Source organism: Gambusia affinis, linkage group LG04, assembly GCF_019740435.1.
Source record: "Gambusia affinis linkage group LG04, SWU_Gaff_1.0, whole genome shotgun sequence".
Taxonomy (NCBI): Eukaryota; Metazoa; Chordata; class Actinopteri; order Cyprinodontiformes; family Poeciliidae; genus Gambusia; species Gambusia affinis.
In genome coordinates this window covers 20400461-20418756 of record NC_057871.1, presented here as the reverse complement: position 1 = coordinate 20418756, position 18296 = coordinate 20400461, and the positions used below count along the sequence as shown (strand labels likewise).

Genomic DNA, 18296 nt, shown 5'->3' with positions numbered 1-18296 from the left:
TTTAGCACCGGGAAGATTTGAGGAACTTCAAATCGACTTTCATTTGTCTGGACTCACCTTAATTATCACAAAATATGTTCTTCAGATGCCATGCTCATACAAGCAGGTAGGCAATTTTGTCAAAAAAGAAAAAGAAGCACTGAAATGAATACATTCTTTAACCATATACTTTCAAAATACAAAAGAAAAGGTATACCTATATGTCTTATATGACATATGAGATAAAGTTAAATGAAATATACACATCAGCAGCTTTAAAGTCATGATTTCATTTAATAAGGGAAAACACCTCTGCAAACCAAACTGGCATCATGTGAAAATGTTTGTTTGACCTTAAGGTCACAAACCGATGGCCAGAAGTCTTCCTTCAGGATTTTTTGGTTGAGAACAGAATCCATGATTCTTTCACTTATAGCAAGTTGTCAATTTTCTGAACCAGCATAGAAGACTCTCCAAGAAGACTCCATTATACCTCATGCTCAAGTCCATGACCATGATGCTCCTGTCGGGTTATAATGTGTGTAAACATGCTGATAATCCTGCAGAGTCCTGCACCAACTGGAAAAAATGACGCATTTTCAATCAGGCGATTCACATTGCATAAAACACATCTGCCTATCACCTAGAAGATGGACTGAGTAACAGCAATAAGTTCTTTATTGTTAAATTAAAACTAATTCATTCTTTAATTATTCAAATAATTTTTAAATGTAATATAGAAGAGCATAAAAAACAATGTATCATTAAGGAAAGCTGAATGAGTGTGGTAAGTAGATTTCACAAACAGCACATATTTTTGCTATCACGTTACTTGCATATACAGTGCAGTTGAACATTGGTTGCATTGGTCATGCAGTAGTAGGTACATGCTCACATCACTTCTCACTGAGTATATAGTTACCACTGGTGGATTTTGCAGCTGAGTCAAAACCTTATTTTGATTAATAGTTCAGATTAATGATACAAATTCAGAGTTAGGTCAGTTAGTGGGATTATACACTTTCATCTGTGTACATGTTTGTAAAATCTGCTGTACTCAGGCATAGACAGTATAAGGATATATTATGTGCTTATAAAGGGTTGTTCCACTCCTTTTCCTCCTTGGTTTCCCATTGGCTTTTAGACCATTGCAAGAGTCTATATTTTCCCTGCTGATCCTTGCTTTTTTGTAGGTTCTTGGCATAACGTGACCTCCAGTCTCTCTCAAATGAAGCTTTAATATGCTCTAGGATTGTTGCTCCGGTGTCTTTGGTACTGTCTTTCATTCTGACAACCAGTCCCACTCCTGCATTTATTGCAAAGTCGCTCCCGACCCAGTCGTGGGTTCCTGTGAACCAAAACAGAGATAAAGTCTTGTAGTTAATAATTGTGTTTTCCCAGCCTTTACCAGAAATGTTTATAAATTGGTGCGTAACTATTTAACGTATCTCTTGTTATGTCACCTATTTGCCATAATACACTTCACCTCAGTTTCTGGCAGTTTTAGATCACTCATGCTGACTTAATATACAAGGCAAACATCAAGGAATCACTTTGTGTTTGTTGTGTAAAAAAAAAAAAGAAAAAGAAAGAAAAAGGAAAACCAAAAGGTAGATTGACAAATATATTCGCATATATATTGTAATGTTACAATCACAAACTTTTATATATTTAATTTGAAATGTATTTGATAACTTAAAGTACTGGATGATTTGTTTTTTGTATACTTTTCCTACACATTCTTTAAATTGTTTTTGAAATGCAAAGTACAAAACTGGTTCAATTAAAAGATTAACAGACTTCTGATGACTAAACGATGAAGAACTTTCTGAACATGTATTGTTTAGTGAACAGTAATGTGCTTCCATTTCAAAATGTGCTGATGCTATTTGCGTAGTGACATAGTTGTATTACAAGCAGCATTCATTAAAAACACAGTTCTGACACTGCATACCGAGGTAGACAGCGTTGTCGGTCACCATGTACTTGTTGTGGTTGAGACCCAGTTGAAAGTCCTCCTTCTGCTCCTTGTGACTGAAAAACCTCTGTGAAGTCATGAGATCCATTCGATTCAGTCACTGAATGATAAAAAACGTACAACGAGACTAAGTTACAAACGTCTACTGATTCACATACCACCTCCAGGGAACAGTTGTGAAGCTGCATGCACAGAGTCTTGAGGGAGGTCACAAAGTTAAAGGTGAGGGGGTGAGTTTTCTTCCAGAAGCTTATGAGGAGGCGGACCTTGACTCCTCTGAGCACCACAGCTTCTCTGATCAGCTCATCGATAGGCGACCAATACCTGCAGACAGGTTTTAGAAATGAATTCCCCCCCATTTCCAGTTGCTGCGCTCAGGATATTGAGCTTACCCATCTGTGCCACAGAAACAAACCCACACTAGATTCGTAAGTGATGCCCAAAAAAATCTAAGTGTCAGAGCTGTTCCACATTCACACACCTTGTGACTGAAGTGCCTCTGAAACTCCTTTTGACCAGAGGAAGATAATCGGTGACAGAAATGAAGATAAACGTCTTTGCAGTCTGGATGACTTGATGGATAGCGTCTAAATCTCCTGTACGATCTTTGGGACAGAAGTGTTCAGGGGAGGTCTGGAGAAAGGATGTAGCACTTAGAAAGGCACCTGCTTAAATTTCTAAAAAAAATAATAATTAAGCAGATCAGCAGACCTACCAGATCAGAAAGGATGTTTATTTTATCAATTTAAATTTTAGTGATAATTGTCCAGATAGTTCCTTCTTTGTTTTCTCCAAAATTAGCAGTAGAGAAAACAAAGAAAACAATGATGCCCCTTCTACAGCCATTAGATCATCATAAGAGGGAGCGGGGCCAAAGAGGCATTTGAAGCATCCAGAGGCCTGTGACAGCATCATTCTATGGGATGATAAATGTGCTAAACACAACTAATAAGTGTATTGTAGCTTGAAGGGCAGCAAGATCTATTGCCATCAAACTAGGCTATGGCACTGAAAGAGTCAGACTCAAGGTGCTGCTCAGTGTGACGCTGACATGATTAATCGTTCCATGTGAGCATGCGTTGCTAGTTTGTAATGAATGTTTCTATAAAGAGAGTCAAACATGAGATGCTTGCAAACGTTTTACGCAGACTAGAACAACAGTAAAAAGTTTACTACATAAATTTAGCACTGAATTATAGCGCATCTGGTGATAAAATTTAATGGCACTGCAAAGGAAGAACTGCAAAATATATTTCTAGAAAACATGACCTGGGTAGCATCCCTATTCTAGTGAAACTCAGTCTTCTCCGATTGCTCATTCCTTGTGCATTAAACTACCTTTTGCTTCATGTTGAATGAGTTGTGCCAAATGTCTTATGAGACTGTAACGCAATAGTGCATTTGCATCATTATTATTTGTGCACCAGGTTCTTTTTTCTCTTTTACGAGGGAATTTGTGAAATGTTTAGACTGATGGCTCATGTTTCTGTTGTGAAATGAATTCTCTGTCGTGTACTAATCTTTTGTGAAAGCAACTAAAGTGATGGTGCTTGAGTTATATCAGAAAATGTCTAGGGATAAGTGAATAGTATATTGTATCTTATTGTATGCTATCCTATCATAAAATACCATATTACATCACAATCATATTACATTATATCACATGGTGTTGCATTGTATCTAACAAAATTGCTTCACATAGTATTATATTGACTCATATCATTTTGTATCATCCTGTGTAACAAAAGCATAATAACAATAACCCCTTTGCATAATTTGTCATTGCATGCTGTTCTTTATGATATTGTATTGATTGTATTTCATTGTATGGTATGGCATTGTACATTTAGTATCAAATCTCTCATTGCACCAAATTGTAATGCACTGTACTGAATTGTAGTAAAAAGTGCCGCACTGTAGTGCATGACAGGTAACATCACACAACATTGTATTCTATTTATTGGTGTGTTTCACATTATATCCCACAGTATCACCTTTACTAGATTTTAATGTGTTGAATTATATCTCAACACACAAAATGTGCTCTTTTTTATCCTAATGTATTGTATTGCACTGTATAATGTTGTTTCTTGTCATATCAAACAGTATCTACTGTCTGGTATCACATCCTATAGTACTACATAAGTATCGTATGGCATTGAATCACATCGCATCATATCACATCATTGTGTTCATTGTATTATTTGGCACTGTATTGTGTGGTAGTGTGTATTATGGTTTTCACTTGTCTATACACTTATAGACAAGCGAAATATATATATATATATATATATATATATATATATTTCATTTCAAACAACATCTGTACAAGAAAAATACCTAAAATTTAACTTTCTCAAGACATAAGCATGCAATACAGCTTCTGATTGTAAAATAATGCGTTCCTTACAGACAAATAAGCGGTAGCCGGTGTGGTATTGAGCTGCAGCTCCAGGGCCTCATGTTTCCCGTAGAGGGCTGTAACTCTCTTCGACCAGATGGAGGGGATATAGTCCCTGTCATGAAGCTGCCAGTAAAATGAAAAAACTCTGTGGAGGTCCAGAGCGAGACAGCTGCAGTTATACACCACCACTCCAAGTTCTTTCCTCTGTGGGATGTCAGAGGAGAGAAAAAGCAGGGAGAAAACATGATGCAGCAGAAAAGTTGGCGTCTCTAGTGCACACACTTTCCGAGACAACTACGTTATCTTGACCGCCAAGATAGAGCCAACCTTTAACTGCACTAACTTAGACGTTTTCTGTCTGCTGGTGCTGTTGTTGAGGAGTTTAGCTCACTTGTCCGCATAACTTTGCTTCGCTACATTCAGGTGTGCAGATGTTTGTTTCTGCACTGTCTTTTTTTCTGAGCTGTCACAGCGTGCGTCAGGTTAAGGTGTGGACATTGACTGGATTTTGTTTTCCTTATTCTGTTTCTACATAAATTCTCCTGTACACCAAATGGATATTCTCAAACATAAGTGTGTTTTTTCCTCTTCTTTGTCTCATTACATTTGGCTTTGGTTGTAGCTCCATTCATTGCTGAGACATCAAAACAGCTACATAATGACTTTAGTTTAACAGTTCCAGCTTGATTAATATTTAATGGTTTGCCCTCTACAATGAAAAGAGGAATGCTACTTTTCTTTCTGGGCAGCCATCTTTGGGCACCCTTGAGGCCTGTTAAGATGCAGGTATGGTGATATGATTTTGTGTGTGGCTAAAATTGACTGCACACCTGTGGAAGCTTGACAACTCAAAGGCTACAACAACGCCAGCCCTGCTCTTGTCTGTTGTTACCTTGGACAGTGACCTCCAGTCCATTTCAGCGCTTCCAATGTAAATGTGCGTCCGATCCACTATCCAGAATGAGGAGTGGAGGCCTCCTTTGGTGAGAGCTGTCATATTGACAAAACGAACCTGGGCATCTACAAACAGAAGAGACAAGTTTTATCAGAAAAGGTCTGAAATAATAAGGAGAGAACGGTGGAAATATGCCAACTGGACTCGTGTTGTCTGAGATATGAGAGAAGGCAGCAGCGCTGACAAAGTGATTTACAGAAAACTTTTAATGCATCTGCCAATCTGAAGGCTGATTCTTACATTAACTTGCTAAAGTATTCATACCCATTGACTTTGTGCATAGTTTATCACAATGCAACCACAACATGGCCAGAAAGTTAGACTATGTTTTGCCTTTTTTTTTCTTTTGTTTTAAATAAAACTCTAAATGTGTGATGCGCATTTGTATTTTGTGTAGCCACTTGTCATAAACCACCTTATCTAGAGAGTGAAATTTCTGCCCAATCCTCTTAAAGCTGCAGTATGCACCTATCTTAAACAAAGTGTTTTTGTTTTGACATTTTTGTTGAAACGCTCACTACGTTGTGATAGTGTAACATGAGAAATAATCTGAAAAAATTCAGCTCTTTTGAAATTTCCCAATGCTGCTAACATTGTTTGCAGAAATACAGCGCGCAGTCACAAACAACCAATCAGAGCCAAGAAAAGGGTCTTAGTGCATCCAATGTTTTTATACCAGAATTGTCTTCTAATTTTCTGTATCCATTTCCTCATCAGCGGGACCTTGGTTATTTGTTTGTTTACTGACATTATAGTAGTTGATTTCACATGGACTGCTCACATACGGCTAATGAAAGGTAACTGGTTGCACTGGGTTTTCTTCAAAGCCATCAGTCAAATCTACTAAATACAAACGTACAACAAACATTTAAGAGTTTTATCCTGAAAATGTGTAAACCTATGTATTAGTCTGTAAAACATTCACTGGGATTTGTGCTTGCAATGTGACAACATTTGAAAAATCTAAAAGCCTGTGCTTTAATTTTAAGGCAGTGTAGTGTGAACCTCAGTTTTCTTCTTCACAAACTAGTGCAGATGGTTCCAGCTAGTTTCACAAAGTCTCTCTGACGCAGCAGGATCTTGCTTAAAAGTAGAAAATGCCCTCAGGTTGGCAGGGTAAAGACATATAAATTGTAGTCGTCATTTGTCACAGTAGTATAAGAAATAGCAATTATTTGGTTGAAATGTGACAGGCACTCACTGTGTGCTGCCAAGGCTTTCAGCTCAGAAGAGTTTGTCAGACTACTGGCAATCTTCAGCTTAACCCCACGAGATTTCAGCCTGAGCAGTCTCTGGAACAGAAGCTGACCCTGAGGAAGAGAGAGACGTTCTGTCCTGCTCTAGTCGAGGATTTCAGCAGCATTTCTGTCTGTCCAAAGGGCAACACTTACATTTCAGCAGCTCTAACCTCATTAAAAAGATGACACGGGTGTTTAATTAAAAAAAATAATTGCGTCGGCTCAGTTAGGACACTTAAAATGACTGTTTGTTTGGTTTTGTGCAGAGCGACGCGTACCTGTGCTGCAGTGCCGGGTGTTGGCTCCAGATCCCAAGCATTTAAATCCCAGACAGACGACACCACCTCCACTGAGAGCTTTGCTTGTTCTAGTAGTGACTGAAAGCCAACAGAAAGAGGAATGTGATGCCTGCCATCCACGTGGAGAGAGATGTCATCTGGGATGTTCTCCGTGAGCACGATCCTGAAAGAAACAATTTCTTTTGTCCTTTTGCAGTAACACTGACCTCTCTGGTGGGATTTTTTATTTTTTTTAAAATCTTATCACCAGTAACCTAACATGATTTTTCTTTTCACTAAGAACTGTACCCTGAAAATAAAAGCACAGTTGAGTTGAAAAGTGAAGATTTTTACTACAGGATTTTGCAAAATACTTGAAACTTTGAAAAGTTAATGACAAAAATTAAATAAACAAGTTCTATTTTAGCGTATCGCCGGAGTAACTAGCTTATCAAATTACATTGCAGCAAACACCAGTGGATAAGTCAACATCGATTATGGAGCATTCAAGTTGCACCTCAGTGGGAAGCTGTTCGACCTTTTAGCGTTCCTCTCTGCTGAGTCCAAAATGTTTTTTTCTTGTTAATTTTGATGAGTATGTCTTGTAGTGCAAAAAAATAATTTCAGACCATTATGTAAGACAAACGAAAAAGGATATTAAATATTCAAATGCCAAAGTACTAAAAAATATGTCCATTTAGTATATAATATATATACTCAACTTTTAGTCTGGGCCTTTTTTGCATGGATTATTATTAATGCATTCTCTATGAGGTTCAGGTCAAGGTTGTTTTTTTCCCCCTCAGTCTAGCAGTGAAACTACCTTCACTGAGCCAGGAATAGGTACTTTTGATAGAGTTAGCAGGGACAAAGTCCTGGACATTGAATCATCATCTCCACAAGATCTGTCAGTAGAAGAAAGCATTAAGTTCTCTAAAAATTCCCTGAAAGATGACTTGAAACAAGTATCAGCAGATGACACCCAGAGCATCACGGACTGTGGGAACTTTACTCTGGACCTCAGGTTCTACAGTAGCAGTGAATTGACACTGTCACAAGGGGTGAGACAGATGTAGCCCATTAAAACACCTGAATCCTGTCAGGGCTCCAGTTATCCCTGTTGCTTGTGCCACACGTTTTCCTTCCACTCAGCTTTTCATCAACACACTTCGCTGCATTAGTCTGTGAATAGATGACTTCTGTAGCTCTCTGCTAAGGGTGTCAATGACTGTCTGCTAAATGACTGTTTCATTCCAACTTTCCAGGGAAACAGATTTTTATTTTTATTTAAAATGAAATTACACTTTCAAATTTTGTCTTTGGGCCAACCCTGTTTGCAGAACTTCTCACCTGCAGTCTCTGCTGCAGTTTTCCTCTGTGATCCCATCCTCACTGTCCCCCCAGATGTCCACGGAGGAGAAGATGAGCACCATCAGCACAGCAGAGCAGCAGAAGAGGGCCAGGGTGGCAATGCACTTCTGCTGGGTCTGGAAGACAAGTTAAAGACTAACTGAAGTCTAGAGGGGCTGGGGAGGTTGCACCTAGTGAAAACGATCAGCCTGTGTATGCTAATGTCTTCAGTCGATCCAATTGATTAGAACTTAGGAGTCCTGATCGATGGGACTACTATGCGACAGTTAGAAGCCATATGAGTCCAGGAACAGTGCAGAGTCCAGAGTGCTCCAGGTTAGTTCCACCAGATAAAAAAACAAAACCTAAAACACCTCACTTTTATTTATAAGACCATGCTTGAGCTGTTCCCCACATCAATGGTCTAATATTGATTCTTATTCATTGCATTCAGACAATAATTTCTTGCTCTCTGTCCTATTTCCCTGCAGTAAATAATTCTGAGTTTAATTTTGCACAGAATTGGGGAAAAAAGGGGCCCTTGTTTACTCTGTTCTGGCTACATGGAGCATACTGCAAAAAGACTTATTTCATTGAGCACTTTTATGTTCATGCTTCCAGAACTAGAGATGACTCCTTTAACTTGTGGCTGTTTTAAATAATTAGTTGTATAGCATTTTAATTGTGCAACGTGTAACTGTTGTTTAACCTTTGGTCTCTTGGCCAGGACTCCCTTAAAAAAGATGGGTTTTTTTGTTGTTTTTTTTTTTCTTTTTTTTATCCGAGTGGGACTTCCCTTATTTTAAGAAGAAGGTAAAATACAAACAAAACAAAAACTAGTGGAGTTGAACCCTCTGGAGCTGAGGCAGTCATAAAGAATATATTGAAAAACTCTTCCTCCTGCTTTATTGTCCACCAACACATCCTCGGGTGAAGAGAAACTTATGAACTCCGTCCCAGGATGGACAGGGACGGCACAGTGAGTGTTTTTTCTTTTTCTTTTCCTGAAAAGCAATATCTCAGCGGCTGTACTTGTGTGCATAAACATGCCTGCGCGGTATATTGCACACAGGCTGCTGCAATATGTTCGGAATGACATTTCGGGTTGTCGGAGGTTATAACACCACAGCCCCTGAATCCTGAATCTCTCAGTGAGGTAACTGTGTTTCGCTTACAGCTGCAGGATTTTTCTCCCCCATCTCATTCCCTCCCTTTGGCTGTGTCGGTTTGGGGCGATGTCAAAGTCCCATTACTTATTCTCTTTTGAGCGTTTGTTCAGTCTAGTCAATTTCATCTCACTGATGCACTCGGCTGCGCACGCACCTCTGGCGGCAACAGCTTTCATCAAGACAAAAATAATAAACATTATTCAGCAGCCTTCCGTGCAGATGCGGGCTGCGGGATGTTTCTGTCCCCGGGAATGGAGCTCTTAACCGTGTCAAGGACCAGAAGTGACAGCGTGGATGTCTGTGTGGCCGCGAAGGAAATGAAGCGTCATGAATCAGAAATAGCCTGACAGGTAGAAACAGGCCAGTAACTCGCACAGTCTACTTATAAGTCACCCTCCGTCCCACCCCGAATAATACAGCAGCTGATTTACAGTAGCCAGTAAAAACCGGCTGACAAGGCTGGAAACTGGCAGAGTTTTATACAACTGCTGCTTGTTGGTTTGAGATGGATTCACTCACAGGATGTTTTTTATAAGAAAAAACTTCAGTATGGAATATACATGACAAAATTGTTCAATTATGGAGTGTAGAACAGGATAAAAACGTATTAAATATAAATAAACCACATTAAATTATTCCTACATTTGACAGACTCGTTTTGTAGTATTTTTGCCACAATAAAATTTTTTTTTATTTTTTCCATCCCTTTCTTTTTGGTATTTATTTATGAATTTACTCATTTTCACTTATTTATTTACTTCCATAAAAAGACCAGACCACAACGGCAGGAGAAAAGAATTTGGGAAATGTAAAAGATTTCCTCACGTTCCTCAAATTAACTTTAAGAATCCTTCTTTTAAACAAAGTGCAGACTGACAAAAGAAGAAAAATGATTTACGTCACAACCCAATTTATGGAATTCAAAGCAGAGTTACATAAAATACAACATTTAAGAAATAAATCCTACAGAAACCTACACCCACGTTTCTTTGGTTTGACGTGTTTAGTTTTGAATGGAAAAAAAAAATGTTATGAATTTAAGCTTTGAACTCTACATTCAAAGTGAGACAAACTGTGGTGTAGAGAGCTGTAAGCATCACCTTGACGGGCTCCTGCGGGGCGGGTCCTGCCATCAGAGCAACACTACTCCTTCAAACTTCTCCGACGGATGTGAACCAGCAACTCAGTCCCACATGTCTGTGCGGCTCTTCGTCTTCATTCCTCCCATCCACCTCACATCTCCACTCTTTGCTGCCGTCTCCATCTCTCTCCTTCTTTACCGACCGTGTGTGTGTGTGTGTGTGTGTGTGTTTGTGGGAGGGCGTCTGTGGGTGCGTGTGTGTGTTCCTCAGCTCTCGGTTCTTCACACATCCTCAAACCGCTCTGTGTTTCTGCTACTCGCTGGAGGAGGAGAGAGAGAAAGATGGAGGGCCAACCCCCCCACACCCACCCACCCTCGCTCTAACGACCGATGCAGCGCTCCTTTGTCTTCTCCCTCCTCTTCTTTCTTCTGGATCTCCTCATTATCTCTCCTGTTTGTGTAAAACTTGTGACAGAGAGACCATTTGGCTCGGGCAGGACATACTATTCTTTAAGACTTTGAAACTGTTCTGGACGCTCATTATGGTGCCTGCACATCCCCCCCCCCCCACACACACACACACAGAGCCTCTCACTAGAAAACAATTAGTAGCTTCTGTGAAGCTTCATCTCATGGCACACATGAGTCAGCACTAACCCGATCACCACTGTGCTTAAATTATTGTGCTTTTCACTTCACTATTGCGCTGCATTTACTGACATTTCACTTCTGCTGCTCCAGTTTCGACGGGCTGCCTCTTCCTGTGGCACAAAAACACTTCGGCGGGAATCAGATGAAATACGCGCACACTTTATTTAACTCGACTCCTTCCTCACGAATGAACACAGCTTTGCCTGATGGCAAAATAACAACATATGCTGCTGACTGCAGGCAATCTGTGATTCTATTTCTCAGCCCAGCACTTTGCACTGAGAAAAGTTGAATGAGTGTAAATGAGGAAGCCCATTTACCAGTAGAGAGAAGAAGATATAAACAGACCTATATTCTTGTGATCTTTTCAGTTTAACTTGGTAACTTTGATTCCTTTCATTTCAGTGAATTTCTCTATTTTGGATTTTTAGTTTCTGTACATAGTGTTACTTTTTTTTGTTTGTTTGTTTTTACTTGGATTCCAGATACAGGACTTCTTTTATTGTTTTGTGTGTTAGAAGATTCAGAGGGACTCCAAATAATTCAGTGTGTTAATATTGATTAAAGATAACACTTTATTTTACGGGGTGTGCATAAGTAAGCAAAGCGCCAACTTTGCATTAAAGTGTCATTATTTTGAAAATAATGCAAAGTTGGCACTATTAATGGACTTTCAATGCAACATTTAGAGCAACTTTGCATTAAAAGTGTCACTATTTACTGAATGACACTTCATGACAACAGTCACAGACATTCATAAAGACTCTGTTCATGTTTAGGACAGGTGTTATGTCATGTTTATGACAGTGTCATGTCAGTCTTACCCCGTCAAAAAAAGTGCAATCTAATTAAAAAAGCAGCGCATACGAGCTACAAAAAAACAATAACATATTTCACGTTTTGTTTTTCCTGAATGTAATACAGTGTTTATTGAGTTATTACAGCTGGTCAAGCAGGTAACTTTCAGTCGAGTGAAACAATTACTTTTGAAAACTGTCTTCATTTTCCACTTTCTGTTGCATCCCTCGAGTCACACCAACAAAGAGCAGAGCACAGAAAGCTATTAATTGAGTTTTAATTATAAAGACCTACGGAGCACCCGGTGAGGTGGGAGATAAAGACAAAGTCATGACAGATGAAACAGCTGTGTTGAGGACAGGTGCCCTCTGCACGTCACGCTGTTTGCAAGAGAGAGAGAAAGAGAGGGAGTAAAACAAGGGAGTGAGACGGAGGTGACGGAGGCGCACGAGTAACTCCCAGGAGAGGTGAAGGTCCTAAAGCCTCACATATGTGGGCGAGCAAACTTCAGTTCAAAACTCAGTGAGAAACACAAAACGAATCCCGTCATCTAAAGGCATGAGTTCAGTTGAAGCTTGTTACATCAGGGCTTGATTGTGTGAAGATGAACACGCTGTAGCACATTGACACGATCTCACGTCTTCAAACGCTACTTTATGCACTTGACAGTCATTATCTTCAGCACTAAAAGTTAATTAATACTCCTTATCTTCACAATCTGCACTGTGAGCAGCATTCTGACTTTGCAGAAAAGTGTACAAATCAAACTGCAAGGAGCTGTAGCTAGTGACAAAGAAAAGATTGTTTTTAACAAAACATGGCAAAGGAAGAAGCCAAGAGTAAATGGTACTAGGACTACTTTCTTTCACTGAATATGAACTTTCGTTACTTGACGTGTTTGTCCTTTCCGTACAGTTTTGTGGGATTGTTTTAAAAACAATTTATTAACAATATGTTAGCATCATGTCAGGATCTGAAAATAATGCATGAGGAATTCTGAGGGGACATTAAACCAAATCTGGTATTTATTGTAAATAAATACTTCTGCTCTGAGTTCGGCACAGAAAGAAAATATGAATTATAGCTGTCTTCTCTTGACCAGCTGCCAGTGGGTTTAAGGTCAGATCCAGCGGTCGGATATAAAGTGAGAGAGTGTCTGCAGAACGCTGCAGGGCGGGGTTTTTAATTGAGTGGCTGTACTCTACCAAATAGGTTCATGTATCCATTTTTCCCAGTTGGTTAGCCTTTGCTCATGTGAGTCTGACCCAAATACAGCATCTTGGTTTCATTTCTCTTGAGCTTTTTCACATTTTTCTTTTGTATTTTGCAATAGCCACACTTTTGTGTTTTATTGAGAATGAATTTACTAGAACAACACAAAGTAATGCCTTATGAACATGAAATGTTTGACAGTATGAATCAAGTTTCCTTCCAACATCTTAGGGGAGAATTATAATGCACACAATATTTCAGATTTAATTTGTAAAACTTTTTGAAAGTCACTTAATGTCTTTTGTTCAAGACGTACAAATACTTTTGCAAGGCACTGTATCTACACACAGTTAAGCTGACACCTAAATGCTCTCATTTTAAGTGTAGTAAGGTGCCCTTAAATTAAAATATTGACCCTACTACGGCATTGTGAGGATGTGGGTTAAGTAAAAAAAAAAAAAAAAAAAGAAGAAAATCGAAGGGCAGACCCAAACTGCCCCATGGGAGCAGGATTATTGGGTTTTCTCCATTTCTGGTAATATCAATGAACGGCAGCTAACAGCCGCTCTGAGAATTAGGAGAGATGTAGATGAAGAAACAGCTTTCGGTTTTTACTGCATTTAATTGTAGCAAAACTGGTCATTCTTAGTCAGTAAAAAGGAAAGGATGTTTAAATACAGAAACAGAAACAAAACAAAAATCTTGAGCTGGTTGACTGATACCGTCTGTCATATTCTTCTTACTCTTACCTTTCTGAGTGATGGAATCTGATCCTAAGACAAATTAATTCAAATGATTAAATGGGTTGTGTTAATATTTTGAGAGAGCTTTGAACTTAACAGGGCTGCCATTTTCCTGAAGGGGGTTCACAACATCCAAAAATGTTTTTTTTTTGGCAAGCTTGAGACTTGCCAAAAAAATGAGATATCAGTGTGATAGCAAGGAAGCCTTCAGACCTTAAAGAAGATTTTGTGCTCATCAAGGAAGATAAATAATCAAAGGAAACATGTAAACAAACTGGTCAGTAATTATTATGAGGGTTTGATTTATGTAATGCTAAAATCAAACTTTCCACAGATTTGTATGGAATGGTATAAATCATTTTCCCCATGCAGTTTCACAATAAAATGTAAATAATAACAGGTTAATTTGTCTTTTGTTTACTGATACTTGTTTACATTGTTTTATCATCCCCTGACAGATACTTGTCTAGTTTCCAAAGAAAAGCAATTTTTCTCCCTGAGTAAAAATGATTTATAACCCAAATCTCCCCAGTGTATTGATGTTTAGCTCTAAATATTATTCACAGCTGAATGAAGATATTTTCTTCTTCACGATGTTCCTGAATAAAAATGGTCAATTTTGGATTTAGTTTACTCTAAGTGAAAAAGCTTTTTGGTGTTTCCACTTGCAAAACCCCCCAAAAAACAAAACAAAACAAACAAACAAAAAAAGGATTTTATACTAATACACAACAAACCTAATTCTTATTTTAAGATTTTATTTTATCCGTTTCTCGTTTTTAAATCACATTCAAATGCATGTTCTGTTTATTTCCTTTCACAAACTTTAATGTTTTCACAATTTAGGATCTACAATGACCTGCAGATGACCTAAATTCTCACCGCAGACTCTTCACTTATTGCCCAGCTTGATTTACTGTCTCCATTTACTTCTGTATGAATAATGTCAGCTGCTCTTTCAATATCTGCTCCTTTGAAGGACCGCACTCTGTAGGCGTCTGACCTTCACACCAGAAGCAGGCTCGAACATGTGAGCAGGATATGGGCTTTTTATAACAATAGAGCCTCAGACCAATTTGCTGCTGTGAAGCTGACTGGGCAAGGTGGCATGGCCAGAGAAGTTGGCCCAAAGCCAGTGAGACTGTGGATTGAGGGTAGTTAAAGGCTCAAAAACAATTTGTTTTTTATTTTTGGAATGTTTGTCAGGGAAACATCAAATTTGCATAACATCATGAAAGCAAGACTGAAGGAAATTACATCCAGGTGCTTGCATTGCTTCTGAGAAATGTGATGAAGAAGTGCCATGCTTCTTCATTTTGCTCTGTACTTTAACAGGAATAGTTTTAATTTTTACTTGTCACATTGCCTAAAATTTTCCTAACATTTTCCTAAATTGAAAGCACATTTTTTCACCATATGAATGCACTTTGAAAGCGGAAACATTGTTATTTGGTTGTTGTAACTTCTTCTCTACAAAACGACCAAGTTCCATTGCCAACAGTCGGTGGCGGTCATGCCAGGAAATTGTCGACACAAACAGTTTGCCAACTGCAGTCGCTGCATTGTTGCAGCTGTGAATACTAATGAACAAACTGCCAGCCTGCTCAGTCTCTCTTGAGGTCACAGTTCAGGAAGTGTCCCTTGATCTGTGGCCTTTTTGAGCATTGCTGTATGCAGGAGGATTCAGAGGTCACAGCGGTCTCTCTAGGTCCTGTCCTGTGTCCTTGTGCAGGACGTCACTATCAGTCCACTCTCGTTCTCCGACTCAAAAGATTAATTCAAAGCTGTAAAATGCAAGCGCCACACAAAAATGCAAATTTGGTTTAACAGCGGCAAATTAAGTAATAATACAACAAGACAGCAACACTCTTTGTATAAGTGGTAATTGGGAGAAAATATGAGTATAAAGGAGCCCTGTGTCCCCTTTTTAGTGTATCTCATTATGTTTGTTTTCATGTTTCTGCTTTTAATAAGTCGTGCCTCATAATAAATGACAGCCAATAAGCATTGAAGCAGCCAGATTATGCCTTGCTGTAAAATTAATCACAAATATTTCCTCTTCTAGTGTACACAATACTGTTTTTCAACCTGACATCAAACAACTGCATTGTGTGCTTGTGACTGGCATTAGCCTACTTGAGGACGTAATGCTATGTACTGCTAACAGTGGCGCAAAAAGTGGATCTGCACTAAATGCGACGGATCAGGGCGTCATTTGGCGGAAGGGGGCGCCAAAAACGATGGTGGAAAACTTATTCTTAATCCGCTGGAGCGTGATTTTTTTTCTCCCCATTTAAATCCTGTAGTTGTCTGATAACAGCTAGCTACTGATATCAGACGACAGAGGAAAGAAAACAAATAAACAGAAGAGGGACAAGGATAATGAAAAGCTTTTCAAAGTGCTTGAAGGATGGTAGGTTAGTTATTTCAGTTTCTAAAGAGGAGGTTTGTAAATATTCAGGTTAGTTTCAGTTACTAATAAAATGACAGATGACTGTCGTCTTGCAACTGTGTGTTGTAGTAAAATACAGAAACACTAACGAGCTGTACTCCTGATTGCTAATGTGCTCAAAGTCCAAGTATTTTGGGGATTTTCTGAGATTTCTTTCAAAATGCACACAACGATTTCATTTCTATGTACCATCTATACTGAACACTCTGCTGGAGCCCACAAAGCAATCATCTGCTTCAATAGCTTACAATCATCAGCAAGCAGACGGACTGACGATCGGTCCAGTCCAAGCAGGTTGTCACCTATATGCCTTCCTTCCAACCAATATCGACAGCTTCATTCCACCAACACCAGTGGAAAGAAGTAAAAGCATAAATGTTTCAAATCTAAACAGTAAACATGATCCGAGGCAGCCTAGTAAAAAAAGTGAGGAACGTGTGGAGAGTGAACCAGTCTACACTCCTGTCCTGGAGTATTTCTGCAAAGTGCATGCCTGTTCTCTCTCTGAGTACACTTCAGTTCTCTCCATGAACTCCCAGTTCGTCCTACAGCCCAGGAAAATTACCATTGGGTTACTTGGTATCTGTAAATTGCCTTTAGGTATGAGTGTGTGCAAGGTTGTTGGGCATGTACACGTGTGGATGTAACCTAAATACTGTGCAATTATACATAGCGCAAAAGACGATGGATGGATGGATGGATGGATGGATGGATGGATGGATGGATGGATGGATGGATGGAACTTGGGTCTACAGGTTGTTTCAGTGAATGAAGAAGAAAGTTTTGAGTGAGATGTAAATATTCACAGCATGAGGAGGTGATAACTGCACTCAGCAGCCACTTTTAATCAGCTTAATTAATCCTGCTACTTGACAACCACCAGCATTAAAACCTCATTAGCTGTAAAAACGCTTTAAAAAAAGTTTTTTATGTGCAAAATGGTTCAATTGTGTGTTCTGTGTTAATCTTTTATTTGATCAACAGAAGTATTTTTTTTCCTGATGCTTGATATAAAGGTCTTTGAGATTGGTGGTTTCCATTTAAACATGCAGTAAAGGTAAAAAAAAAAAAAGAAAAAAAAGGTAATCAATTCCTGCAGAAAGCAATGGAGCTCTGCTGCATGTAAAGGCAATTCACCTTCATGAAGACAGATGAAGTGCAGGCGTACATACTGAGCAGCATTCCAGTGGAGTCATAGTACGTTAGATTGAATTTCTCAGCATTACATTTACATAAATGCATTTACGTTTTACATTATTTTGGTTGGTTATCAAGATTAATGTTCTGAATTTGTATTTTTTTTTTTGCATTTAAAGTCAGTTGGAATCACTTTTTTTTTTTTTTTGGAGAGTCAAAAAACAACAATAAAAACCCCCACATAATTTTAAGACATCTAAGCCACTTGTCAGGCTGCTCACCCGCTCCACTTTGTCTTTATGTTGTAGGAGGATGGTTGCAGAGTAGCCCTGCTGCTGGACGGCGCTGTAGCTGCTGCTTTTCACCTGGGACACGCAGGCCAACAGAGCTGGAGTGGCTTCATCTTGTCCCTCCAGCCGAATATCAGCTGACAGCTCCATTAATGACCTGTGGACTGATGCCGTCATACCTCAGACACACTCTGATCCACACACAGGAAGACGCTGTCACTTCTGTCCTCCCTTCTGCTCTTTATTAATCTGCCTTTCAAAAGCTGAATCAGCTGCTTCTGCTCTCTCTGCTGTCTGTCTGATGCTCAGTACACACCTCGCTTGTTTGTAGCCAGAAACACCAGAACATGTTCGCTCTCCCATGCTCACAGGGGAGGGTGTGTGTGCGTGTCTTTGTGTGCAGCTCGTCAATGTAGTACAGCTTCCCAGGTGGGAGGAGGGAGAGAGTAGGCTCCGGTCTGCTCTTCTTCAGGATGAAGGTGCAACAAGAGCTTCTGCCTGATTGCGTTGTAGCAGAACCTGATGGGGAATAATGTGATAGCTCAAAGTGTGAGAAGATGTTCCAACATAATGATATATAT

The 18296-nt window shown here is 39.2% G+C and overlaps 1 protein-coding gene across 2 annotated transcripts; it reads right to left on the bottom strand.

The window, feature by feature from the left end:
• Nucleotides 1-253: 253 nt before the first annotated feature.
• On the bottom strand, nt 254-18042 carry pld5 (phospholipase D family, member 5). 2 transcript variants are annotated; one of them, XM_044114207.1, is made up of 10 exons: nt 17707-18042; nt 8183-8319; nt 6833-7016; nt 6518-6626; nt 5254-5381; nt 4368-4565; nt 2439-2590; nt 2116-2281; nt 1934-2024; nt 254-1327 (listed from the first exon to the last, which is right to left on the bottom strand). In XM_044114207.1, exons 1-10 carry the CDS (start codon nt 17890-17892, stop codon nt 1071-1073), a joined length of 1608 nt encoding a protein of 535 aa, XP_043970142.1. In that variant the 5' UTR covers nt 17893-18042; the 3' UTR covers nt 254-1070. The 2 variants fall into 2 exon arrangements, with proteins under 2 accessions (XP_043970142.1, XP_043970143.1); XM_044114208.1 differs by lacking the exon at nt 17707-18042 and adding an exon at nt 10452-10724.
• Between the last annotated feature and the right edge of the window lie 254 nt (nt 18043-18296).

What these genes read in the sequence shown, in the direction of transcription:
- pld5 (XM_044114207.1), bottom strand. Translation starts at nt 17,892, where the DNA reads ATGACGGCATCAGTCCACAGGTCATTAATGGAGCTGTCAGCTGATATT. An exon ending in CGGCTACCGCTTATTTGTCT is followed by an intron (nt 2,591 to 4,367) that starts GTAAGGAACGCA and finishes TCCTTTCTCCAG; the next exon opens with ACCTCCCCTGAACACTTCTG. An exon ending in ACAACTGTTCCCTGGAGGTG is followed by an intron (nt 2,025 to 2,115) that starts GTATGTGAATCA and finishes ATGACTTCACAG; the next exon opens with AGGTTTTTCAGTCACAAGGA.